The 26890-nt window shown below is 41.8% G+C and overlaps 1 protein-coding gene across 10 annotated transcripts in view; it reads left to right on the forward strand.

Annotated features, from left to right (window-relative positions):
- The window catches only part of Qrich1 (glutamine rich 1), a 42205-nt gene that overhangs the window by 9333 nt on the left and 5982 nt on the right, over positions 1-26890 (forward strand). For 8 of the 10 annotated variants that reach the window (XM_021206369.2, XM_021206367.2, XM_021206368.2 and 5 more), the window contains 5 exons: positions 1812-2141; positions 7809-8840; positions 15343-15520; positions 16078-16232; positions 18299-18413. In XM_021206369.2, coding sequence (XP_021062028.1) covers positions 1833-2141; positions 7809-8840; positions 15343-15520; positions 16078-16232; positions 18299-18413 — 1789 coding nt within the window. In that variant the 5' untranslated portion in view covers positions 1812-1832. Of the gene's footprint in view, positions 1-190; positions 275-1535; positions 1683-1811; positions 2142-7808; positions 8841-15342; positions 15521-16077; positions 16233-18298; positions 18414-26890 lie in introns of those variants that run through there. The other 2 variants (XM_029543044.1, XM_029543045.1) reach the window with 2 other exon arrangements.

Raw genomic sequence — 26890 nt, forward strand, 5'->3', positions numbered from 1 at the left:
CATTCTGTAGACCAGGCTGACCTCAAACTCAGAAATCCACCTGCCTCTGCCTCCCAAGTGCTGGGATTAAAGATGTGTGCCACCATGCCCAGCTCTCTTTCACTCTCTTTTTTTTTTTTTTTTTTTAAGTGATTTGTATATGTAGCATGTAGTTCTCACTGGTTTCTGACTTGCGATTCTCTTGCTTCAGCCTGCCAAGTACTGGGATTACATGTGTTTAGGGGACAAGGAGTACACCACCAAGTCAGGAGATTTTTGGTGTTTCTGATAGGAGGTAAAGAATATGTTCCCTGTCTCTTGGGTCTTGCTAGATGGTATATATAATAACTTTACTATAGTAGTACTTAGTAGTGGAAGTAAAATGTCAGTAAGGGCCAGGTGACCAGACAAAGTTACATAGTAAGACCCTGTTTCAAAAAAACCCAACCAAACAAAAACATGTCAGTACGTAGGAACTGCTCATAGCTCCCTCCCCTTGTTTGGTATTCTTTTCTGTGGTATTAGGAGGATGGTTGTTATTTATTTGGAGTTAGGGTCTCACTCTATAACTCTTGACTGGCCTGTAATTTGCCCAGTAGACCAGGTTGGTCTCAAACCTTTAGATTTCCACCTGCTTCTGCCTCTTACATGCTTCGAAGAAGGGTGTATGCAAATAGGCATGGGAGCGGTTTTGCATGCCACATTACTGTCTAATGCTTGACTCCATAGAGAGGATGAAATTGGCCTGGTGCTGGATGGAGAATATAATTTCAGCCTATTCTATCCAGTACTTGAATGAGCTTGATTTTTGTTTAAGTATGATAGTTTGGTTTAAGAAATGTTGAAGGCCCAAGCAGTGTTGGCACATGCCTTTAATCCCAGCACTCAGGAGGCAAAGGCAGGTGGATCTCTAAGAGTTCAAGACCAGCCTATCTACAGAGTGAGTTCCTGGGTAGCCAGGGTTGTTACAAAGGGCTGTTCCCTGTCTAGGAAAATAAAACAAACAAACAAAATACTGAAAGATGATGAGCATATTATTCTGGCTTGCACCTATAATCCCAGCACTCAGGAGTGGGAGAATTTCCTTAAGTTCTAAGGCAGCCTGGGCTACATGGAAATCTAGCACAGACTGGGCACAAGGGCTGGTGAAGTGTTAACAGCAGATGAGAGGCACTTATATAAGCCTGTGAGTTTCAACCCTGGAACCTGTGTAAATGTGGAGGGAGAGAACAAACTGTACAAAGTTGTCTTCTGCCTCTGTACACTTGTCATAGCTTATGTGCCCTGTTTTATCTTGTACACACACTAAACATTAAAAAACAAAAATACCTCACAGAGACGGGCACAACTCTCAAGGCAGATGCAGGTGAATCTCTGGAGTTGAGGCCAGCTTGTCAACTTAGCAAGTTGCAGGCCATCTAAGGATTCATAGTAATAACCTTATTTAAAAGAGAAAAAACCCACAGTTTATTTTGGAGAGAAAGGGAAGGTTTAATAAATGTATATATTATGTTATAGTATATATAATACACATGCTATTTCATTCTCATTGCCAGCACAATTGTGTCTATGAATTTCATGATTTCAAGATACACAAACAGGATTGGTAAGGTGGCTCAGTAGGTAAAGCCACCTATTGTCAAGCTTGATGACCTGATTTTGATCCCTGAGAACTACATCTTGGAAAGAGAAAACCAACTCAAGTGGGTTGTCCTCTGACCTCTACACGCATGCCTTGGCATGTGCATGCCCACACCCCGATAATTAATGTAAAAAATATAAAAACAATATGCTAGCAGTAGCAGAGTGTTGACTATCCATTTTAATTTTAGGAACCCTAAGGACTCTGCAATATGAATAATTCTCTAGAGAACACCATCTCATTTGAAGAGTACATCCGAGTAAAGGCGAGGTCTGTTCCGCAACACAGGATGAAGGAATTTCTGGACTCACTGGCTTCTAAGGGACCAGAAGCTCTTCAGGAGTTCCAGCAGACTGCTACCACCACCATGGTGTACCAGCAGGGTGGGAACTGCATTTATACAGACAGCACTGAAGTGGCTGGATCTTTGCTTGAACTTGCTTGTCCAGTCACAACCAGTGTTCAACCACAAACTCAGCAAGAGCAGCAGATCCAGGTTCAGCAGCCACAGCAGGTTCAGGTAAGAGGAAATATTTAGTTGAAGCCTGTTAATAAACTTTTATCTTCTCTCACAGTTTAGGATAGCTACAACACACCTATATAGATGTTAGAAATGCTGGAAGTTATTTTATTGTAGTGTGGAATCTTTCATACTTAATATGGACCGACAATATCTTTAGCTACTGTAAACTATAAAGACCACAGAGTGAGATCCAGGACAGCCAGGGCTATACAGAGAAACCCTGTCTCAAAACAAAAAACAAAACAAACAAACAAAAAAGACCACAGATACTTGTTACTTGCTTTAGAGAGCTTGAATAGTACAGAAAAGTAGAGGCCAGCACTGCATTTGAATGTGAGAGCTTCGGGTGACTGAGCCTTTCTGTCTTTGTGCAGCAGTCTTAGCAGAAAGGGCAGGATACCTCCTTTTGACTCATTGTGGAAAGTGTGGAATTCAGAACTTTCTTTAAAATTAAAATCTGAGCCAGGCGTGGTGGCGCACGCCTTTAACCCCAGTACTTGGGAGGCAGAGGCAGGCGGATTTCTGAGTTCCAGGACAGCCAGGGCTATACAGAGAAACCCTGCCTCGAAAAACCAAAAAAAAAAAAAAAAAAAAGAAATCTGATGTATTCATTTAGTTTATAGATCTCAATTCTTTGATTATCTATAGAATTCTAGGTTGGCATTTTCCTACCTAATAAGTTTCAGATAATGATAACTCAGACATTAAGATTATTCTGTACAGTATACAGTAGTTTTCTTGGCACTATATTAGAATTGAGTTTTACTTTGAATGCTTTTTACACCAGATAATAGGAAGGATGTGAAACATAATGGAAGACGAGAAATGTGTCTGGAAATGTGCTAGAAGGGTTGACTGTGTAGTTACAAGGAAGATATTGTGGAAAACTGGGCTCTGAAACCAGAGCTTGGCTTTAAGTCTTTTTTATTTGATTTTTTTTTTTTTGACTTTTTTTTTTTTTTTTTTTTTTTTTTTTTTTTTTTTTTGTAATTTTTTTTTTTAAAAACTTATGCTTAAGCTGAACAGTGGTGGCGCACGCCTTTAGTCTTAGCACTTGGGAAGCAGAGGCAGGTGGATTTCTGAGTTTGAGGCCAGCCTGGTCTACAGAGTGAGGTCCAGGACAGCCAGGGCTACACAGAGAAACCCTGTCTCGAAAAAACAAACACAAAAACAAAAAACTCATGATTATAAAAGTAGAAATATAAATCATAAAATAGGTTTCTGAGAACATATTTTTTCCATTCTTTATATCTTATTTTTATTTTATTTTTATTTATTTATCTTATGTATTATTCATACTTATGTATATGAATACAGATGGTTGTAAGCCTTCATATGGTTGTTGGGAATTGAATTTTAGGACCTCTGCTTGTTCCGACTCTGCTCCCTCAGTCCCTGCTCACTCCAGCCCAAAGATTTATTTATTTTATTATTATTATTATTATTATTATTATTATTATATAAGTACACGGTAGCTGTCTTCAGATGTGCAGATCTCTTTTCAGGTGGTTGTGAGCCACCATGTGGTTGCTGGGATTTGAATTCAGAACCTTTGGAAGAGCAGTCAGTGCTCTTACCCACTGAGCCATCACGCCAGCCCTTATTTTTTTATTTGAGACAGGATTTTATACTGTATTCCATGTTGTCCTGGCTACCTTCAAACTCAAAACATACTCTTGTTTCAGCTTCCTTAGTACCTGGGATTACAGGTGCAGTACCATACCCAACTGCATTTCCCTCATTATTGATCATAGAGAGTAACAAAATTCTTCACAATAGCAGGGGGGAGAAGATGATCAAACCCCACTAAATGTGGCTGGTAAAGTGGCTCAGCAGGTACAGTGCCTGTAAGCAGAAATAGTGACCTGAGTTCCAGTGCTAGAACCCATAGATGAAAGAAGAGAATGGATTCCCCAAAATTGTCCTCTGACTTCTCTGCACATGCACTGTGGCACATGTGCACCCATATATTACATAAAACACACGTGCAATAACAAACATGGTTTTAAACCTCTAAATTTAACCAGGTGTAACTCAAGTGTGATTTATGCACTCCAAACGCTGACACTGCAAAGTAAGATCCTGTCTGAAAGAAAACAGAAGCAAGCCGCTGAGTCTTGATAGCACATGCCTGTAATTCTAGAGTTGTAAATTCTGGTCCATCTTGGCCAAAACCATGAATTCTGAAAAATTAATAAAAATACAGTACAAAAGAAAAAAAAAAAAGAAAACAAAAATACAGTACAGATACAGAATAAGGTAACGAGAATGTTACTTTAGGAAAATTGTTGGGAAGATGGAAAAGTTCTCTGGATTTACCAAGCTGAGATCTAAAGGTTACTTAGAATGATCCTCTATAGATAGATTGGGTACTGAACAAGCATTTTAAAGTTTACATTCATTCCTCAAGAGCTGTTAAGGATTCTAAAGCAATCATCATTCTTCGAGCTTTGAGGAATTCGTTTTAGGCTCCCCTGCAAGCTCATATTAAAATGGCATCGTAAACCAACACATATTTTCTTTGTATTCTTTCTTTAAATCTTGTCTAGGTAAAGTATATTATTCAAAACAACTTATGTGTGTGAGGTGTTTGTGCATGCATCTCTAGAGATAGAGGTTGATGTTTATTTCCCACCTCTTTGTTTTTCTGTTCCTCCCTGTGACATTCTCTCTTATTGAATCTGGGGCTCACGGAGTGGCTAGAGTAGCTGGCTAGTGAGACTCTGGAATCCTCTGTTTAGAGTTACCTGGATATCATACTTTTCATGTAGATGCTGGAATTCTAAACTCAGGTCTTCATGCTTACACAAGAAATATCTTACCCACTGACTCATCTCACCTGCCCCTCTAATAAAGTCAGAATAGCTGTTACATCACATTGGTAATAACTAAAAGGAAGTTGTAAGCTGAATATAGTTATAGGACTTTTTTTGAGACATAGACCCTGTCTTCAGGGGGTGTAAAAACAAAAACAAAACAAAAACCAAACCAAAAAGAAAATATTGACAGCTAAGTCTCTAACTCTTTTCTCTTCTTCTGTACATTGGAAGTAGGGCTGGAGCATGCTAGGAAAGCTACTCTGCTGAACTCTGTCCCTGACCTTCCAGTTTACCTTTGGAGATTAATGGTCACTAAGTTGCCTGAGCTGGCCTTGAACACCTTCTGTAGGATGGATCTGCTTATTTCAGGTTCTTGAGCAGCTAGGATTATGAACCTTGCCAACTACAACTTTGGGGACTGGTGGCCTACTGTTGGAAGGTGTGTGCCGTGGCATTCGTGGCCTCCCTTTCCCCCATCGTACACTCATAATCTTTCAAGCTAAAGTTGTATATATTTAAGTACTCAAAAACATTTACTTTTATTTCTGAAGTACATCAGACTTTTGCATTAGCTAATAGTTTAATAGTTTCTACTCTTTGGTGTGAATGATCTTTTTGTTTTGTTTTTGTTTTTCAAGACAGGGTTTCTCTGTGTAGCTTTGGCTATCCTGAATCTCAACTCTGTAGACCAGGCTGGCCTGGACCTCCAAGATCCATCTGCCTCTGCCTCCTTAGTTCTGGGATTAAAGGTATGTGCTACCACTACCTACCCATTGTCAAAAACAGGACTTTATTTATTTTATTTATTAGTTGTCTGTGTGTGCACATGTGGACATGCATAATGTATGTGTGCACTTGCCATGAAGCACATGTGGAGGTCAGAGGGCAGCTTTGTGGAACCATTCCTGGCCATTCACCTTGTTCCAGGCTTATGCAACAAATGCCTTTTATCTATTGAGCCATTGCACTGGCCACCATTAGGATTTTCAATGTGTCACATGAATTAATGTGTTTGAAGTGACTATAACAAAATGAGGCCTGTTGTGGTGGTGCATGCCTTTGATCCATGAGTTCAGGAGACAGAGACAGGTAGAGTTATCTGTGAGAGTTCAAGGCCAGCCTGGTTTACATTAGTGAGTTACAGAACAGCCAGTGCTATGTAGTTAGATCCTGCCTAAAACAAAACGCATGCATGCACAGAGGATGATATGTGGAACTTGATAGATATTAAAGCAAGTGTTAGAGGGCTTGCCCTGGATTCCTCTTACCACTGAGTACACACTGGGGGCGAGTAGAGGAAAACATACTATAGAGAAGCAAAAGGAAAACTTTGGATGTATAATTTCTGAAGCTAAAATAGCAAGTGGATCATATTCTGAAAGATATTTGCACTTATACATCCTCTTCTTTCCTTTTGTGAAGGGGTTAGAGTTGAATCTGATGTATTACATGTGCTGGGCAAATACTATTTAGCTATATTTATGTCTAGAACTCACTGTGTGCTGTGATAAAAGACCTGCTCCACCATGCCTAATACCAACTCTTTGTTTTTTTCAAGACAGGGTTTCTCTGTGTAGCCCTGGCTGTCCTGGAACTCACTCTGTAGACCAGGCTGGCCTCAAACTCAAATCTGCCTGCCTCTGTCTCCCAAGTGCTGGAATTAAAGGTTTGCGCCACCACCGCCCAGCAATACCAACTCTTAATACATAGGTGAAGAAGCAATTTTTTTCCAAGTAGTCCTAAAAATCATACCCAGTTTTTACCATAGAGATTCTGTTTTTGTTTCGTTTTGGGTTTTTTGTTTGTTTGTTTGGCTAGTTTTCCAGGCAGGGTTTCTCTGTTTTGTCCTGATTGTTGTAAACTAGGCTGTCCTTAAACTCAGAGATCCACCTGTCTTTGCTTCTGGAGTGATGCGACTAAAGGCACACATCACTACCACCCAGCTCAGAATTCTATTTTTTATTACATTTTTTAATTTATTGTTTGCATGCATGTGTATGTATGTCTGTCCTTCAACCACGTGAGTACCAAGAATCAAAATATTTAGGCTTGGCAGCAAATATTTTTTACACACTGGGCAATCTTGCTGGCCATTTATTTATTTTTGGAAACTTTTTTTTTTTAAAAGATTTATTTATTATATGTAGGTACATTGTAGTTGTCTTCATACACTCCAGAAGAGGGCATCAGATCTCATTACAGATGGTTGTGAGCCACCATGTGGTTGCTGGGATTTGAACTCAGGACCTTCGGAAGAGCAGTCAGTGCTCTTAACCACTGAACCATCTCTCCAGCCCCCTATTTTTGGAAACTTTATTCATATTTTATGTGTTCTACATGTTTTATCTGCATGTATGTCTGTGTACCATGCATGTGCCTGGTACCTGTGGCAGTACAAAGAGAACATTGGAACTTTGGAATTAGAGTTAGAAACATTTGTGAGTCACCATGGAGCTGTTGGGACTAGAATCCGGGTCCTCTGTTAAGAACAGCCAGTAGTATATTTAACCATGGAGCCAACACTCAAACCTTAATAAATGAAAACACCCACTTTAAGTATATGCTTATACCACTTTACTAATAATGTACAAAGAACCAAGAAACAAAGTTGTAATGTTTGTTTCTTGGACCCTGTTAATCATCTTGTCTTACTTCTGGGATGGATCTGTCTCACAGTCAATTCAGTGTGATGATGAATTTGGTTTGAGGCATCATGACTGCAGAAGTATTGACTGATACAGTTCTCCTTGTTCACATTACACGGGGTCTTGCTGAAAAGTTTTCTTTTGGGAGCTGGATTTTCATGCTACCTGCTTTTTCTCACTGGTGAATCTTGTTCCTACAGGTACAGGTGCAGGTGCAGCAGTCTCCACAACAGGTCTCAGCTCAGCAACTTTCCCCACAGTTCACCGTTCACCAGCCTGCTGAGCAACCCATCCAGGTCCAGGTGCAGATCCAGGGCCAAGCACCACAGTCCGCAGCCCCCTCCATTCAGACTCCATCTCTGCAGAGTCCCAGCCCCTCGCAGCTGCAAGCAGCTCAGATCCAGGTGCAGCACGTGCAGGCGGCCCAACAGATCCAGGCTGCAGAAATCCCAGAGGAGCATATCCCACATCAACAAATCCAGGCTCAGTTGGTAGCTGGCCAATCTCTTGCTGGGGGCCAGCAAATTCAAATTCAGACTGTGGGTGCTCTTTCCCCACCACCATCCCAGCAGGGCTCACCCAGGGAAGGGGAACGGAGGGTTGGCACAGCCAGTGTCCTTCAGCCAGTGAAGAAACGCAAAGTGGACATGCCCATCACCGTGTCCTATGCCATCTCAGGGCAGCCAGTGGCCACTGTGCTGGCCATTCCACAGGGCCAGCAACAGAGTTATGTGTCTTTGAGGCCAGACTTACTGACAGTAGACAGTGCCCACCTGTACAGTGCCACTGGGACCATAACTAGCCCTACAGGAGAAACTTGGACCATCCCTGTTTATTCTGCCCAGCCCCGTGGGGATCCTCAGCAGCAGAGCATTACCCACATTGCCATTCCCCAGGAAGCCTACAATGCGGTTCATGTCAGTGGCTCACCTACAGCCCTGGCAGCTGTAAAGCTGGAGGATGACAAGGAGAAGATGGTGGGCACCACATCTGTAGTGAAAAACTCCCATGAAGAGGTAGTGCAGACCCTTGCAAACTCTCTCTTTCCAGCACAGTTCATGAATGGCAACATCCACATTCCAGTGGCTGTGCAAGCTGTAGCAGGCACATACCAGAATACGGCTCAGACTGTACATATATGGGACCCACAGCAACAGCCACAACAGCAAACTGCACAAGAACAGACACCACCGCCACAACAGCAGCAGCAGCAACTGCAGGTCACTTGTTCAGTAAGTAAGACTTAATCTGTAGGGTATTTTGTTGTGCTTCCTTTGGTTCCAGTGTAACCTAGAACTCACCTGTAGTGTCTGAATTATTTAATTCCATTATGATGTTGTAACAATGATAGTGTATGGAGGAAGGAAGAGAAAGAAACAGTAAATGAGGAGGTGGTGATCATTCTTGGAATTCAACAAAATGACCAGTTTTTAGAGAGTATTTGGGTAGGGTGCTGTCTTAGTTGCGATTTTACTGCTGTGAACAGACACCTTGACCAAGGCAAGTCTTATAAAAGACAACGTTTAGTTGGGGCTGGTTCAGAGGTTCAGTCCATTATCAAGATGGGAGTATGGCAGCATCCATGCAGAGCTGAAAGTTCTTGATCTTCATCTGAGGGTAGCTAGTAGAAGACTGACTTCCACGCTGCCTGGAGGAGGGTTTTTTTTTTTTTTTTGGTTTTTCGAGACAGGGTTTCTCTGTGTAGTCCTGGATGTCCTGGAACTCACTCTGTAGACCAGGCTGGCCTCGAACTCAGAAATTCGCCTGCCTCTGCCTCCCAAGTGCTGGGATTAAAGGCGTGCGCCACCACTACCCGGCACAAATAGTAAATTCTTGGTAGAGAGCTTGTAAGATAGCTTTTTCCCTTTGTTTATCTTTGAATATGGTATAAAAAATGGTAAGAATACCTCTTAGTGGGTCTATTGAAAGGGGCTGGATATGGGGGTGTGTACCTGTAATGCCTGCACTTGGGAGGTAGAGGCAGGTAGATCAGTGAGTTCAGGGCCAGCTTGTTCTTAGCAAGTTCCAAGCCATCCATGGCTACATAATGATACTTTGTCTCAGAAAACAAAGGTGGGGAATAATGGCAAAAGTAAAATTAGCAATTGGCCCATTGTTGCACATATCTGAATAATACCAGAACTTCAGAAAATGAGGCAGTAGGGTCACAGGTTCTTCAGGGTCAGCCTAGGCCACATAGCAAGACTGTCTAAAACAGTACAAGACAGTTTCTTCCATGTTTATACCACTTAATAGCTTGTGGGGAAGACAGTTGTGTTGGATTGAGCCTCGGGAAGAGCTGGTGAGAAAGTGTTGAATTCTGCAGCTACAGTGAGTTGGGGAGAGCAGGGCTATTTCTGAAAGCCTTCACCCACAGTTCCTGTCTGTAAGCTATATTCACAGTGAAGCTTCCTCTCTTGATTTCGCTTTGACCCACTCTGTTTCTGCCTCTTACCAACAGTATCTGTAGAAAACAAACTCTACTTTTATCCATTTTTCTATTGGCGTGTAACTAGCTCTCTTGCCTCAACCTCTCAAATACTTGAGGCGAGATGTGTATACACCGCTGCATCTGGCTTCAGTTGTGGGTTTTTGTTGTTAAGACTGTTTATCTTTTTGTCCTGAAACCATAGCACTTAGAAAAAGGGAGCAGGAGGCTGAGGTCAAGGTCAGGGTTACTACATAGGAGTGCCCAGTGCCTGAGACCTTGTCTTTAAAAATAAAGACAGGGCTAGAGAGGTAGCTCATCAGTTACGAGCACTTGCTGCTCTTCTACAGAGTCCATTTCCATTCTTAGCACCCTCATTGTGTGGCTTACAGCTCCAGCTACACAAACGGACCGGACCCTCTTTGGCCTCCAAGAGCACCTACTAACAACATGTGCACATATAAAATACACAGACATACTCACAAACAATTTTTTAAAAATAAAGAAAATGGACTGCAGAGATGGCTTAGCAGTTAAGAGTGCTGGCTGCTTTTCCAGAGGACCTGGATTTGCTTCTCAGCGCTTACATGGTAGTTCAGAACTGTCTATAACTTAGGTTCCATGGCATCTGTTGACTTCTGGTGTCACTGACCTCTCCTACCTCCTTAGTATTGTTTTGGTTTGTTTTGATTTTGGTTTCTCAAAACAGGGTTTTGGTTTTGGTTTTGTTTTGTTTTCTGTTTATCCCTGTCTGTCGTGGAACTTGCTCTGTAGATTAGGCTGGTCTAGTTAAACAAGTTATTCATCAAGTAGACTCATACAGCCAGGCAGTGGTGGGGCACACCTTTAATCCCAGCACTTAGGAGGCAGAGGCAGGCGGATTTCTGAGTTCCAGGACAGCCAGGACTATACAGAGAAACCCTGTCTTGAAAAACCATAAATAAATAAATACATAGATACCTAAATACATAAGTAATAGATAAATTGATTAATTTTAAAAAAGTAGACTCATACAAAACACACATCAGACATATTTACCAAAACTAGAAGTAACATTTGATATTTTACTGACACGTGTAAATATAGAGAACTAGCTTTTTGGATGGCAGAGAGCATGGAGGCACAGTGAATTGTTCTCCATTATCATGCCTCTGCATCTATATATCTTGACTAACTTGAGCCAACACATTGTACAGCCAACCATAGGGGAAAATTGGCAGGAAGGACACTGTGGAGAGACCACACAGAGGAATCAGCTGCTGTGAGATTTCTTGGCTCAAGCTTGAGAACGGAGAGAGTACAGACCCTCAGGTGATGGTGGCTCAGGTCCAGTAATAAAGGAAAGCTTCACTCTACCCCTCCCGGGCACCAGCCAGATGAGCTCATGGAAAAGGCCTGGAGGCTCTACTGAAGGCCAGTTTCTTCTTGCTTTGCTCTCGACTCTGTACTTTGGCCTGTGAGGTCTTCCATAGAAATTGGAACTTTTTAGATGGATATACAACTGCTTCTAAACAAATTTGTGTTTTCCAAAACAGTGTTTATATTTGTTGTATAGAAAGTGAAATAAAATTTAAAACATGCTCAAAAAAATAAAAAAAGAATAGAAATAAAAATAGAACATAGAAAAGGTTGAGTGTGCAAGACAACCATGGAAATAAACTTTTTTTTCTTTTCAAACTATAATAGAGCTGAATATGTAGCTTGGTGGTATGGCATATACATTACACAAAAAGAAAAGTTTAAAAAAAACACTAAGTAATGATTAATGAATTACCACCTGATAAACTATCATGTTCTATTCTGTTTTTTCTTTCTGAATATTTTTCCAAAAGAAATTGTTTTTCTCTCTTTTTTTTTTTCTTCTTTTTTTGGGCGGCGGTGTCAAGATGGGGTTTCTTTGTGTTGCTCTGGCTGTCCTAGAACTCATTCTGTAGACCAGGCTAGCCTTGAACTCAAAAATCTGCCTGTTTCTGCCTCCTGAAGTGCTAGGACCAAAGTTGTACTCAAAAGATTTGTGGGTCTGTGTGTCTGTGGATACATGTACCCATGTGCAAATCTTAGGAGGACAAAGAACAGTGGTTCTACTCATTTAAGTTTTATTCCCCTGAGACAGGTTCTCTCACTGACCCTAAAGTTCATTATTTTGGTCTAGGATGATCACCATTGAGTTCCTAGAACTTTTCTGTCTCCTGGCCTGCAGTTAAAGTTACAGACATTCTCTTGGCCATGCATGGCATTTTTATGTGGGTGCTAGGTCATCTCCCCAGCCCCTCTTTTCGTTCTTTTTAAATTTTGTATATATGGGTGTCTTGCCTACATGCATGTCTGCTCACACACTATGTGTGTGCCTGGTAATTCTAAGAGGCCTAAAGAAAGGCCAGATGTGTTGGTGCATAATTTTAACCCCAGCACTCAGAAGGCATTGACAGGAGGAGCTCTGGGAGTAAAAGCCAGTCTGGTGTAAATACTGAGTTAAGGGATAGCCAGGACTATAGAGAGAGACTCAGTCACACTCACACACACACATTCTTCTCTCTTCTCCTTTTCTTCCTCCTCTTCTTCCTCCTCTTCCTCTTCTTCCTCCTCTTCCTTCCTCCTCTCCCCCCATATACACATATACATACACCCCAGTTGGGATTTGGGATTGGTGGCACATACCTTTGATTCCAGCATTGAGGCAGAGGCAGGCAAATCTCTTGAGTTGGAGACCAGCCTGGTCTACAGAGTGAGTTCCAGGACAGCCAGGGCTACACAGAGAAACCCTTAGAGGGGGGTGGGAGGAAATGTGATCGGATTATGTTCTTAGGAGTGAGAATATTGTTTGAATTTTAAGCTAGTATGGTGTCACATGCCTGTAGTTTCAGAACCACTTAGGCTGAAGGAGGATCAAGAGTTTAAGGTCAGTCTAAACCTGTGAAAAAAATAGGATTTTTTTTTTTTAAAGAACGATTTGTCGGGCAGTGGTGGTACATGCCTTTAATCTCAGCACTTGGGAGGCAGAGTCAGGCAGATTTCTGAGTTCAAGGCCAGCCTAGTCTACAGACTGAGTTCCAGGACAGCCAGAGCTACACAGAGAAACCCTGTCTTGAAAAACCAAAAGGAAAAACTAATTTATTTGTTTGTTTGTTTATTGCATATGAGTACACTGCCATTGCTCTTTTAGACACACCAGAAGAGGGCCCAGACCCCATTACAGATGGTTGTGAGCCACCATGTGGTTGCTGAGAATTGAACCTAGGACCTCTGGAAGAGCAGTCAGTGCTGTTAACTGCTGAGCCATCTCTCCAGCCCAATACAAGGATCTTATAATCTTATCATCCATGAAGATTCTGAAGTTTTTCCTTTGATTTTACGATGGCAACAGTGTCTTCACTATTTGTCTTGTCTTTGTAAATGATTGTTCTAGGCTAAGATAATCTTGGGAACATAGGCTCCTCCTCTCTCCCTAGATCCCCCATGCTGGAATTATAGGCATGTATTATTCCCACCTCAACAGGAAAACTTGTTTTGGGTGAGGTTGTCCTGAAACTTGCTGTTAGTTCAGGGTGACCCTTTGCATCTACTTCTACAGCTCTTCTTGGGTTGCAGATGGGAGGAGCTGTCATAGCTAGTCTCCTAAGGTGCTGGACACTGCCTCTAGGGTATTGCATAAGTTGCAAGCCAAGTACTCACCTGCTTCAACACTGTCATCAAAGAGACACAGGCGGCACCTCTGTGTCAACACAGATACTGGCCTCCCCTCTGTCGCCGGAATCATGGACCAGGCTAAATTTAAAAAGCCAGATGTCTGGCTGATAAACTGTTAGGTGAGCAACGGGAAAAGAGCCAAAAGTAAACACTGGGAGTTGACAATCCTGCAGCATCGGTGGGAACCGTGCCCAGATTGGGCCTTGCTGGTGTGGATTCCAGTCCCTCCTCATAGATGATCACTCAGATCATAGTCTGGAATCATAGAGCTTTCTCAGGTTCCAACCCAGATGTGTTCAGTCACTTTATAAACATTTTTATAAAACGCCTACATGTTTTATTTATTTTTTATTTTTATTTCATTCATTTGTTTGTTTGTTTTCGAGACAGGGTTTCTCTGTATAGTCCTGGCTGTCCTGGAACTCACTCTATAGACCAGGCTAGCCTCGAACTCAGAAATCCTCCTGCCTCTGCCTCCCAAGTGCTGTGATTAAAGGTGTGCGCCACCACCTCCCGGCTAAGTGTTTTATTTGCGTAATGAAGCAGTGATTGAAAGTAAACCTCTATTTACTTAGGGTGTTTTTGTTTTTTTTTGTTTGTTGTTGTTCTAGACAGTTTTACTGCGTATCCCTGACAGTCCTGGAATTCATAAAGATCCAACTGCCACTGCCTCTCAAGTGCTAGAGTTAAAGGCTTGTGCCCCACTGCCTGGCTTACTTTAGTAGGTTTTAAAAGATTTGAGACTTGGCCTCTGCACTTTGGAGAGGTTCTAGGGCAGTTTGCAGTATTGGTGTTGTAGGTTTTTTTGTTTTCTTTTATGTGTGTTTCTTTTTCTTATCTTTTTTTGGGGGAAGGATGTGGTGTGGAGACACTTCCAGATAGGGTTTCTCTTTGTAGCTCCTGGAACTCAATTTAAACTCGAACTCACAGAAATCTGCTTGCCTCTGCCTTCTGAGTGCTGGGACTAAAGATGGGCATCGCCACTGCCCAGCTCTTCTTTTCTTTTCTTTTCTTTTTTTTTGAGATCAAGTCCTACTTAAAGCGCTGGCTGGCCTTGGATTTGCCATAAATCTCAGACTAGTCTCAAACTTGAGGTGACCCTGTGCCCTGCCTCAGCCTCTAAAGTACTGGTAGTACACCCTTGGTTTATATGGATGTTTTGAAATGAGAATCAAGGGCTAACAAGATGGCTTAGGGGGTAACAGCACTTGTTCCAAGCCTGAAATCCTGAATTCAGTCCATTCAGTCCCTCAGAACCATATAGTGGAAAGAGAACTGGCTTCTCCAAGTTGTTTTCTGACCTCCACAGGCACACCAATGGCACGCACCCACATACATTCATATGCACACTCATAACAGTTTATAATGTAATAAACATGTTCAGTGAGAGCTGGTACAGTCTGAGCTGAGGAAAGCTGCATTGGCTACATTCTGCCTTTGTTATCCCCGTAGCCAGATAAACTCTCCAAAGCATGAAAACAGGACAGCAAGAATTGGTTTTGATTGTTATTGTTTTTGTTTTTCCCAATTTGAATAAGCAGTTAAGTTTCATTTTCTGGTATTTTTACTAAAAGTCCTAATGAAAAATATTGACAGTTCTCATGGTTTCCCTCTCATAGGCACAAACTGTTCAGGTTGCTGAAGTTGAGCCACAGTCACAACCACAGCCTTCACCAGAGCTTTTGCTTCCAAATTCTTTGAAGCCAGAAGAAGGGCTTGAAGTATGGAAAAACTGGGCTCAGACCAAGAATGCTGAACTAGAAAAGGATGCTCAAAACAGATTGGCCCCTATTGGGAGTGAGTGTTTGGGAGGGAGAGGATGATGGGGTGTGTCAAAAATGTAAGTACAAGAAAAACAATGCAGGCAGGTAGCACCCCTGGCCTTAAGGACTGGAGAATATACTTCAAAGTATACTTTGTGTCATGATGAACAGTATGTAGTCTTCACATCATGAGTGAGCAAGATTTATGGGATCGCCCAAGACCAGATTTTTAGATCCTTGTGTTTTTAGCTTCAACAAAAGGCACCAAAGAAAATGGCTTCTGGGAAGACCTGGGAGGTGCCAATGAGTTGTATTTAAACCAGTCTTGGTTTGGGTTCATTTACTTGCATAGTACAGTGTGGTTGCTGGGGTTTTTTACTTATTTCTACTTACTGAAAAGACACCTATTGATGTAATAGCATATGTTAGTGCATTAATAGGGAAGTTCTGGTCACAGATGTAAATGGACATTCCTAGCCTGAACCCTGGTAGGCAACATCCTCTCTGAACCCTCCTTTTAACAATGTGACTAACAAGTTAGGACATCACTGTTGCCAAAACTCCCACTCACCCTTAGGACTTGTGTGGCAGGGCGACAGTTGCTACGATTTCAAGAAGATCTGATCTCCTCCGCTGTGGCTGAATTGAATTATGGCCTTTGTTTAATGACAAGAGAAGCTCGGAATGGAGAAGGTGAACCCTACGACCCAGATGTACTCTACTACATTTTCCTGTGTATACAGAAGGTAGGAAACAGATCTTCACATGAACATGTTTGAACTGGGTTCCTATTGAATGTTTTCACTTTAGCCTAATTTACTTAAATGACAAGAATTTATGGCACGGCTTTCCTCCTAGCACGTGGGGCGGGCAGGCAGATCTCTGACTTCCTGCTGGCCAAGGCTACATAGATCCTGCTGTTTGTTGGTTGGTTTTTGTTTTGGTTTTTTGAGACAGGAATTTTTTTTTTTAAACAAGGCTTAGATGTTTACTTTAGAAAAGAATACATACAAATAAGTATGTATACTTCCACCTAGAAAACCAGGAGCTAAAATATACTTACTTAATGAGGGCCAGTGAAGTGGCTCAGCCCATGAAAATGCTTGCTCTCCATGCCCGGTGACCTGAATTTGATTCCCAGAGCTGATTATGTAAAGTAACTTTTTTTTCTTAAATTACAAAGCATTTATTTAATACATTTTGCTAATGTATGTAGTTTTTATTATTGAAAATGTAGTGCTCAAGTATAGGTTTTTAGGTTTTGCTATACATTACATTAATACCAAATAGTTGTTTGAAGGAATATGACTAAAGTTGTATACAAATCCCCTTGGTTTTTCGGGAGCCATGAGATGGAGGAATAACAGCAGAGGGAAATGCAGACCAAGAGTTTGGGGGAGAAGTGGATTTCTTCAAACATTAAGGCTCTAGAGTAGGGCTGGTGAGGTGGCTTAGCGGGTAAGAACACTGACTGCTCTTCTGAAGGTCCTGAGTTCAAATCCCAGCAACCACATGGTAGCTCACAACCTCCCATAATGGGATCTGACGCCCTCTTCTGTGCATCTGAAGACGGCTTCAGTATACTTATATGTAATAATAAATAAATCTTAAAAAAAAAAAAAAAATGTTAATCCCAGCACTTGAGAGGCAGAGGCAGTTGGATTTCTGAGTTCGAGACCAGACTGGTCTACAGAGTGAGTTCCAGGACAGCCGGGGCTACACAGAGAAACCCTGTCTCAAAAAACCAAAAAAGAGGGCTCTAGAGTAAAACTTCCCAGCGTGATGGTTGAAGGCTAGTTTGTTAGAACTCACATGGCCTGCTTCTCAGAGAAGTCAGCCTCTTTTCATTCCTTTTTCCTTCTGATCCTAATTCAGAGTTATTTTATGTACTGTCTCTGTTCATAGAAGGCTTCTGTAGTATTGTAATCTCCCTTTACCAAAAAGGAAATTAAAGACTTGCATGTGCTGGGGCTGGAGAGATGGTTCAGCAGCTAAGAATACTTACTGTTCTTACAGAGAACCTGTTTTCAATTTCCAGCATCTACACGGTAGTTCACACACATTCCTAACTTCTGTTCTAGGAGATCCAGTGCTTTCTTCTAACATCCAAGGGTGCCCGGCATACATACAGAAACATTCACATACATAAATCTAAACAAAATTAACGCTGGACATGATAGTCTCTGCCTTTAATCCCAGAATGAGGGGTGTGGGTAGGGGGTGTGCGAAGGCTGATAGATCTCTCAATTCCTGCTTTTTCTACTTTGTGAGTTTCAGGCCAGCCAAGGTGGTATAGTGATATCCTGTCTCAAAAAATTAAACAAAAAGTTCAAAAATTACATGTATTACCGTAGTACTCTTAACAAGAACATGCCCTTGCCTATTAATAATGTCCGAGTCATTTTATTTCACGTGTGTGTATGAATAGGCATGAACAACTACATACAGTAGTGGCAATGTGGATGTTGGGAACTGAGCCTCGGTCTTCTCTACGAGCCATAAATGCTCTTAACTGCTGACTCATGTCTCTAGCCCCCTCTCCCTCATGGTGTTTGCTACAATGACTTGCTTATGTGCAATAGTATTTACAAAAGGTCCAGCGTTGACTCACTGTCAGGAACATAAGAATCTGCTTGTGTCATTTAAGGTGTGCTGTGGAAATGACACAAAGTGGACGATTCTGATTTACTACTTTTTTTTTGGAGAGAATGGGTAGCATAAGGCACTGGTAGTGGTGAAAAAAAAATGTTTTGTTTTCCCAAAGGTTTTACTGGAGGCTACCTGTAACATTTCTTAATTACTTTCCTTTTAGTATCTTTTTGAAAATGGAAGAGTAGATGACATATTTTCTGATCTTTACTATGTTCGTTTCACCGAATGGTTACATGAAGTTCTGAAGGATGTGCAGCCTCGGGTCACTCCACTTGGTAAGAGTTTCCCTAGTCTTTGAAAATTTTTTTCTATTCTACTTGGGCCTTTTTTTTTTCCTTTTCTTTTCTTTTTAATAATGTGAATTGGTGTTTTGCCTGCATGTATATCTGTCTGTTGGAGGGGGTCTGATCTCCTGAAATTGGAGTTAGAGAGCTGTGAGTTGCCGTGTCACTTCTGGGAATTGATCTGGGTCCTCTGCAAGAAGAGCCCGAGCTTTTAACCATCAAGCTGTCTCTCCAGCCCTCCATTTGGGCTTTAAGAGGATTGCTAGCTAAGTTGGGTATGGTAGCACACACCATCAAGGAAGCAGAGTCAGGTGGATCTCTAGGAGTTCCAGGCCAAGCAAGGCTTCATTTCATAGAAAGATCTTGTCTCAAAAATAAAAACTATTAAAAAAAAAAAAAAAAAAAAGAGCAAAAATATGGATGGCATCTTTGACTGGTTGCAGTTACAGGGAGAGGAAAGGGACTGTGATTCACAGGCAGTAGCATGAGTCTTTGGTGCTTTCTCTGTTGGGAAAGGAATGTTGTTCACCAGAGACCCTTGCTGATCCCTGTGTGGCTGTGACACTTGGGGCTTGCAGTACTGATTGTCATTGTAATTAATACCAACTTTTCTACTTGTCCAAATTTATTAATTAAAATAAGAGAAGATGCCAGGAATAATAGAATACACCTGTGTTTGGGAGCCTAAAACAGGAAGATTGCTTGAATCAAAAGGTTTAAGACCAGAATGAGCAAAATTGTGACACCATTATCTGAGTAAAATTAAGTGAAGGAAGCAGTGAAGCTTAGACCATCATTACCTGCTATCACAACATGCAGTGAAGCTTAGACCATCATTACCTGCTATCACAACATGTTGCTCAGTGGCTGGAGAGATGCTCAGTGGTTAGAGTACTTGTTGTTACAGAGGATCCAGCTTTCTATTCCTGGCACCCACATAGTAACTCAGAACCATCTGTAACTCGGGTTCCGTTGGATCCAACACCTTCTGGCCTTGAAACTGAAATTACATGGCTGTCAACCATGTAGCTGCTAGTGATTGAGTCCAGGTCTACTGCTCTAAACCATCGAGTCATCTCTTCAGCCCCTAGGAACCAAACTTAAGTGTTCTTAAAGTTCAGTGTATTCTAACCTCTAAGCTATCTCTCCATCCTTCAAAAATGTTTGTTCTAAGAATTTCTCATTTATTCATCCCTCTTTAACCTAAAGCCTTTGGCAGCCATTGATAGTTTTCTAATCTCCAGAATGTTGCCTTTTCTACGATGCCATAGATTTGGAATTGTTGCTGCTGCTTTGATTGATTGATTTTCAGTGTATCACTATGTAGTGAGTTCTGGCTAGCGTGGAACTTACAGAGATCTGTCCACCTTTGTCTCCAGAGTGCTAGGATTAAGGGCATATGTCCCCATGGAACATACAGTCACCTGTTTTTTCCTCCAAAGTGTGTTATCATGCCCCAATTGAAATGACCTTACTATTTATTCTTTTGTGATTGGTTTTTCGATTAGCAATGCACATTCAAACCTTATTTGTTTGAGGCAGAATCTTACACATCTCAGATTGACCTCAAACTATGTTGCTCAGGGTGACCAAGTTTCTGATCTTCCTGTCTTTGTCTTGTACGTTCTGGGGTTGCAGGGGTCTGTTGCCATCTCTAGGGTACTGCTGAGAATTGAACCCTTTGTGCATGCCAGACAACACTTTACCAACTATAGCCACCATCCTATTCCAGTGTTTCTTTTGTTGTTGCTTTTTCTTTTTCTTTCTTTCTTTTTTTTTTAATGGCATCTCTTCTAATGCCTGTAGGTGTTTGGTCTGCATGTATGTCTTATGTACTGTGTATATGCGTGGTAACCACGGAGTCCAGAAGAGCACACCATCCCCCCCAGGACTGGAGTTACAGCTGGTTCTGAGCCACCAAGTTGTTTCTGGAAATAGAACCTGAGTCCTCTGGAAAAACAGCCAGTTCTTAACTGCTGAGCCATCGTTGTAGCCTCTTTAAGACAAGGCCCGTGCTGGTCTCACATTTATCATCTAACTCTTTTAACTTTTTTGTCCCTTTGACCTGTGGTTTTGTTTTTCGATAGGGTCTCACTATGTAGCCTTGACTGTTCTGGAGCTTACTGTGTAGACCAGACTACTCAGCAACTCACCGGAGTTGCCTGCCTCTGCCTCCAGAGTCCTGGAATTAGAGACATGTACCACCTCTGGCTATAGATTTTAAGTAATTAGCTCCATACCAGACTCCTCAATTTTGTTTTTCAAGGTTTGTTTATTTTAAATTATGTGATGGGTATATACATCTGAGTGCAGGTGACCACCAATGCATGAAGTCATGCAGGAACTGAAGTCACACTCAGTTGTGAACTGCCCGATGTGAGTACTTGGAATTGAACTCAGGTCCTCTGGAGGAGCAGTATGTGCTTTTTAACTATTGAGGCTATCTCTCCAGCCTCTTTGATTTATTTATTTATTATATGTAAGTACACTGTAACTGTCTTCAGACACACCAGAGGAGGGTATCGGATCTCATTACAGGTAGTTGTGAAGCCACCATGTGGTTGCTGGGATTTGAACTCAGGACCTCCAAAAGAAGAGTCAGTGCTCTTAACCTCTGAGCCATCTCTCCAGCCCTCCAGCCTCTTTTCATTTCATTTTAGTACTGAACACACTTCCATCTGTGGATAGATCACATTTTTTTATCCATTCAGGTTTTAAAAGACACTTACTAGTAAGTGTACTAGTAACTAGTAACTAGTACTTACTAGTGAGTACTCTTAATCCCTGAAGACACCTTTCCAGCTTGTTGTTCCGTTTTTTATTTTGTTTGGTTTCGTCGTTGTTCTTTTTGTTTTCTTTTGAGACAGGTTATACTTTGTACATTCCTGGCTGTCCTGAAACTCCTTCTGTAGACCAGACTGGCCGTTGTCTTCCTCCTGAGTGCTGGGATTTAAAGGAATGCATTGCCACTGCTTGCTCATATCAGGGTTTTTTTGTGAGCAAATAACTCCAGTGGATCAGACAAGAAGTTCTAGAAATAGAGCTATCCAACTATGATAAATTTAACTTTGACCGAGGAGAAACTCAATTTAACACAGAAAAGATAGCAATTTCAATAAGTGAGGCTAGAACTAGACATTCATGTTCAGAAAAGTTAAAAGTCAGGCTTAAAACTTTTACAACATTAACTGAGGTTTAATCACAGACCTGGAACTCACTTTGTAGACCAGGCTGGCCTCAAACTCAGAAATCCGCCTGCCTCTGCCTCCCACCACACCCGGCAGACTCCTTTATATTTTTAAGTGGGGAGGATATGATACCATCTACTGGACTTCTTAATCACAAGATACTTATGTAGTACACAGACATAAATGCAGACAAAACACCCATTCATGTTAAGTAATAAAATCTTAAAAAAAATAAAATAAGCTGCGAAGATGGCTCAGTGACAAACTAAACTGCTTGGGTGTACAAGCATGTAGGCCTGAGTTCGTATCTCTAGCACCTATGTGAAAGGAGGGAGGTGACCTGTAATCCCACCACTGGAAAACATGCCTATCAAGTGTAGCTGAATTGGTGGGTTCAGGGTTTAGAAAGAGATAGTTTCAAAATATAATGTAGAGAACAATTAAGAATATACTTCATTTTTAACTTGCAGCCTCTATACATGCACATCCTGGCAAGCATACAAATTAACAAGGGGAAAAAAAAAATCATGCTAACCTTTGACTTGGTGATAACTTTTTTTTTTTAAGATATGAGTATACCATCATTACTCTCTTCAGACACATCAGAAGAGGGCACCAGACCCCATTACAGATGGCTCTGAGCCACCATTTGGTTGCTGGGAATTGAACTCAGGCTCTCTTGAAGAATTGTTGGTGCTCTTAACTGCTGAGCCATCCCTCCAGCCCCTGGTGATGACTTTTTAAGATAATACCAGAAGCACAATCTGGGAGAAAAGTTAGTAACTTGAACTTAATATTTACACATTGGGGCTTGAGAAGTAGCTCAGTTGTTGAAAGTACTTGCTGTTTTTACAATCGACCTGGGTTCAGTTCCCACCACCCACATAGTGGCTCATAACTGTCTGCAACTTTAGTTCTAGGAGATTCACTGCCCTCTTCTGGGTTCTGTTAGGTATCAAGCATGTATGTGGTAAACAGACATCCATGCAGGCAAAATACCCATACATAGAAAATGAAAAAGTTTAAGGGAAAAAAGACTATAATCTGTGTATATCTGTCTGTACTACTTTGGAGACTTAAGACAGGAAAATCAGTTGAACCCATGACCTTGCAACCACCATGGTGATGAATAATACTTGTAACTCAAAAAGAATTTAACTTAATTTTGATTTTCGAGACAGGGTTTCTCTGTGTAGCCCTGGCACTTAAGAGCCAGGGCATGGTAATGTGTGCTAGTAATCCTTTGCTAGAAAGACATTCCACCTAATCTTTCCAGCCTAGTTGGTGATTTCTAGACCAATGGAAGATCCTGTTACAAAGGAGATAACATTCTTTCCCAAGGATGACACCAGAGATTGTCTTCTTCATCTCACAAACACATATAAACTTGTATCCATACATACATGAACAAGAACACATACATGTATGCATGCGTTTTAAAAATTTTGTATATTGGCATGGTAGCACAGCTCAAGAGGCAAGTGAATCTCTCAAGTTTGAAGCCAATCTGGACTCTGTAGGCATTAGCAGTTCCAGGACAGCCATTACTATAAAGTGAGACCCTGTCTCAGGGGGGAAATCTTTGTAAACATGTATTTGTAAAAGCTGTTAGTTGATTGCTTTTCATTGTGAATCGAGTGCTGAGGATTTGCTTGCATACTGAGTATAAATGATCTACTGTGAAGTTACCCCAGTCCCTGCAAGCTTTTGTTGTTTGATTTTTTTGGGTTGCTGTGGGAGTTTGAGACAGTTTCTGTGTAGATTTGGCTCTCCTGGAATTCACTCTATAGAGGAGGTTGGCCTTAAACTCCTGGCCTCTGGCTCACGAAGGCATGTGCCACCACTACCTGGCTATATTCTTGAATTTTTTATGCAACTTTTATTTACTGAAACAACTTGGAAGTTTGAGTCCATGTGGATTACCTGAATTTGAATCCTGAAACATTTGTTAAGATTTCTTTGAGTTTACTTATTTTTATTTCTACTGTGTTTTGTTTGTATACATACACACAAGGCCTAGGGTGAGAGTAGAGTCAGGGCGCTACAGGAATTGTGCCTCCACTGTGCATCTTACAGATGCAATGTATCAGGCCGGTGACTCAAGTGCTTTATCTACTGAGTCTTTTTGGTTTTTTGGTCCTACTTTTTTAAAAAACTTATTATTTGGAACCTGGCTCAATGGGTAAAGGCACTTGACTCCAAGCCTGAGGACCGGAATTTGATTTCTGGGTCCCTCGTGATGGAAGGAGACAAATGTATCTGATGTCAACTTTTTTTGTTTGCTTTTGAAATTTATTTATTTTATATACAAGTATACTGTAGTTCAGACACACCAGAAAAGGGCATCAGATCTTATATATGGTTATGAGCTAATATGTAGTTGCTGGGAATTGAACTGGGGACCTCTGGAAAAACAGTCAATGCTCTTAACCACTAAGCCATATCTCCAGCTGTCTTAATTTGGGTTTCACTACTGTGAACAGACACCATGACCAAGGTAACAACATTGAATTGGGTCTGGCTTACAGGTTCAGAGGTTCAATCTGTTATCATCAAGGCAGAAGCATGGCAGCATTCAGGCAGGCATGTATGGTGCAGTAGGAGCTGAGAGTTTTACATCTTCATCCGAAGGCAAACAGGAATACTAGCTTCCAGGCAGCTAGGAAGAGGGTCTTAAAGCCCATGCCCACAGTGACACCTACTCCAAGGCTACACATCCAAATAGTGCCACTCCCCGGGCCAAGTATATTCAGACCACTACATTCCACTCCCTGGCCCCCATAGGCTTGTTCGAACACATGCATCTATGGGGACCATATCAACCCATAGCATAGAAATATGTTTAGTTCATCTTCCAAAGCCCCATAGTCTATAGCAGTCTCACAGTGTTCAAAGTCTCTTCTGAGATTCATCAGATCACTTAGCTGTAATCTTCAAATCAAAACAGAAAACCAGCTGGGCAAACTCCAAACTCGGCATTTCCATATCTGATGTCAGAGGGGTCCAAAGATCTCAAATTCCTTTTTCATCTTTTTTATTATATGTAAGTACACTGTAGCTGTCTTCAGACACTCCAGAAGAGGGAGTCAGATCTTGTTAAGGATGGTTGTGAGCCACCATGTGATTGCTGGGATTTGAACTCAGCACCTTTGGAAGAACAGTCGGGTGCTCTTACCTGCTGAGCTATCTCACCAGTCCCTCTTTTTCATCTTTTTTCATTGTAGCAAACTTCTTTCTCCTGGGCTGATTCCACTCTCTGTTAGCAGCTTTCCTTAACAGATAGCTCACAGCTCTGGCATCTCAAAAAATCTAGGGGTTTCCAAGGCAACTTCAATGTTTACAGCTTCTTGTTTCAATGTCTGGGATCCATATGTGATCTGGCCTCCTCCAAAGGGCTGGCATCACTTCTCCAGCTCTGCCCTCTGTAGCACTCTATGCTCAGGTTGATCCACTCCACTGCCACTGCTGTTCTTGGTGATCCTGCCATGATACTGGCATCTCTAATATGCTGGGGTCTTACACTACAACTAGGCTTCACCAGCAGCCTCTCCTAGGGCTCTCTTCATGGTGCCAAACCTCAACTCCTTTGCAAGACCCCTTCAGTCTTGGGCCATCAACTGCAACTGAGTCTATAACCTTCTCCGATACCCTTCCCTGGCCTCTCACAGCTGCTCTTCATGACCCCTTCATGCCTTCAAAACCAGTACCACCTGGGTGACTCTTACACATTACCAAGTATAGCTGCAGCACAAGGTACAGCTTTTGCTGTGTCTGGAACATAACTTCTTTGTGCTCTCACAAAACACTTCCCAGAAGATTTCACCTCAGTGATGCTGGTCTCAGTCACCACTAATTTCTTAGCTCAAGCTAACCAGCATCAATTGTCCCAGTATTCCCTTCTGTTCTTAACTCTAAAGCCAGAGAGAGCTACATGGCCAAAGCTGCCGAGTTCTACTTCCTGTGGCTGGAACATGATCCCCGTTATTACCAGCTTTCTGTTTTCCAACTCCCTGACTGCCTAAGCTTGACTGTCCTTGCTCTGTAGATTGACCTTGAAATCAGAGATCTACATGGCTCTGTCTCCTGATAGTAAGGCGTGTACCATCATGCCTGGACTTAAGCTTTTATTTTTTTTTCACCTAGAACTTGCTCTGTCCCAGGCTGGCCTTGAACTCAGAGATCTGCTTGGCTTTGTCTCCTAGAATTAAAGGTGAGTAGCACCATGCCTGAACCTAAGGTTAGCTGGGTGGCATCTTGCCCCAGGGTTCCACTCCCTTAATCTATTATCTCCTAGAACATAGGATTTACTTCCTGATGTCCCTTTATTACTTGATCAATATATTTTGTTTTTTTCCTTTCTTTATAAAAGTGAACTTTAGTAACCACACAACAGAATTTATACCAGACTTTTTTAAACTTCCTTTTTCAAAGCAGCTAATCTAAATCTCTTCACTTAAGTCTCAATAGACTCCTCAGACAATGGCAAAAACAGTCTCTAGGCGACATACTAAAATTTTTCTCCACTGAAACCTCTTGGGCCCACTCTGTACAGTTCAAGTCACTCAGTAACAGTCTTCCATATTCCTACTAAGATGGTCATTAAGCCCCACTTAAAGGATTCCACTGCTTTTCAAAGTCCCCAAACCCACATTCTTCCAAACAAAAGCATGTCAAGCCTATCACAGCAATACCCCTGGTACTAGCTTCTGTCGTAGTTTGGGCTTTAGTGCTGTGAACAGACAACCATGAACAAGGTAACTCTTACAAGGACAACATTTCATTGGGGCTGGCTTACAGGTTCAGAGGTTCAGTCCATTATCAAGGCAGGAGCATGGCAGTGTCCAGACAGGCATGGTGCAGAAGGAGCTGAGAGTCAGTGGCACAGTAATTCAAGAAGAATAGAATATGCAGTCATTCACATAAAATTGCTTAGAGATGGCTTTTCCTGAGAAGGCTGTGTTGTGCTACTCATCATATGTTGAAAGGGCTTCAGATATGGCTGTGAAGTGGGAAGCAATTCCCATTGTTTCTGTGCTGGGATATATACATTGTACAACAGACCAACATGAGACCACAGACAGGCATAATTGGGCAGTATAATTTCAACATTCCAGAATCAGATAAGATTGTAAATTCCAGGCCGGCCTGGGGTACATACTGAGTTGAAGGCCAGCTTAAGCATCAGGGGGAGCCAGGCGAGGTGGCGCATGCCTTTAATCCCAGCACTTGGGAAGCAGAGGCATGCGGATTTCTGAGTTCAAGGCCAGCCTGGTCTACAGA

Source organism: Mus pahari, chromosome 10 (assembly GCF_900095145.1).
Source record: "Mus pahari chromosome 10, PAHARI_EIJ_v1.1, whole genome shotgun sequence".
Lineage (NCBI taxonomy): Eukaryota > Metazoa > Chordata > Mammalia > Rodentia > Muridae > Mus > Mus pahari.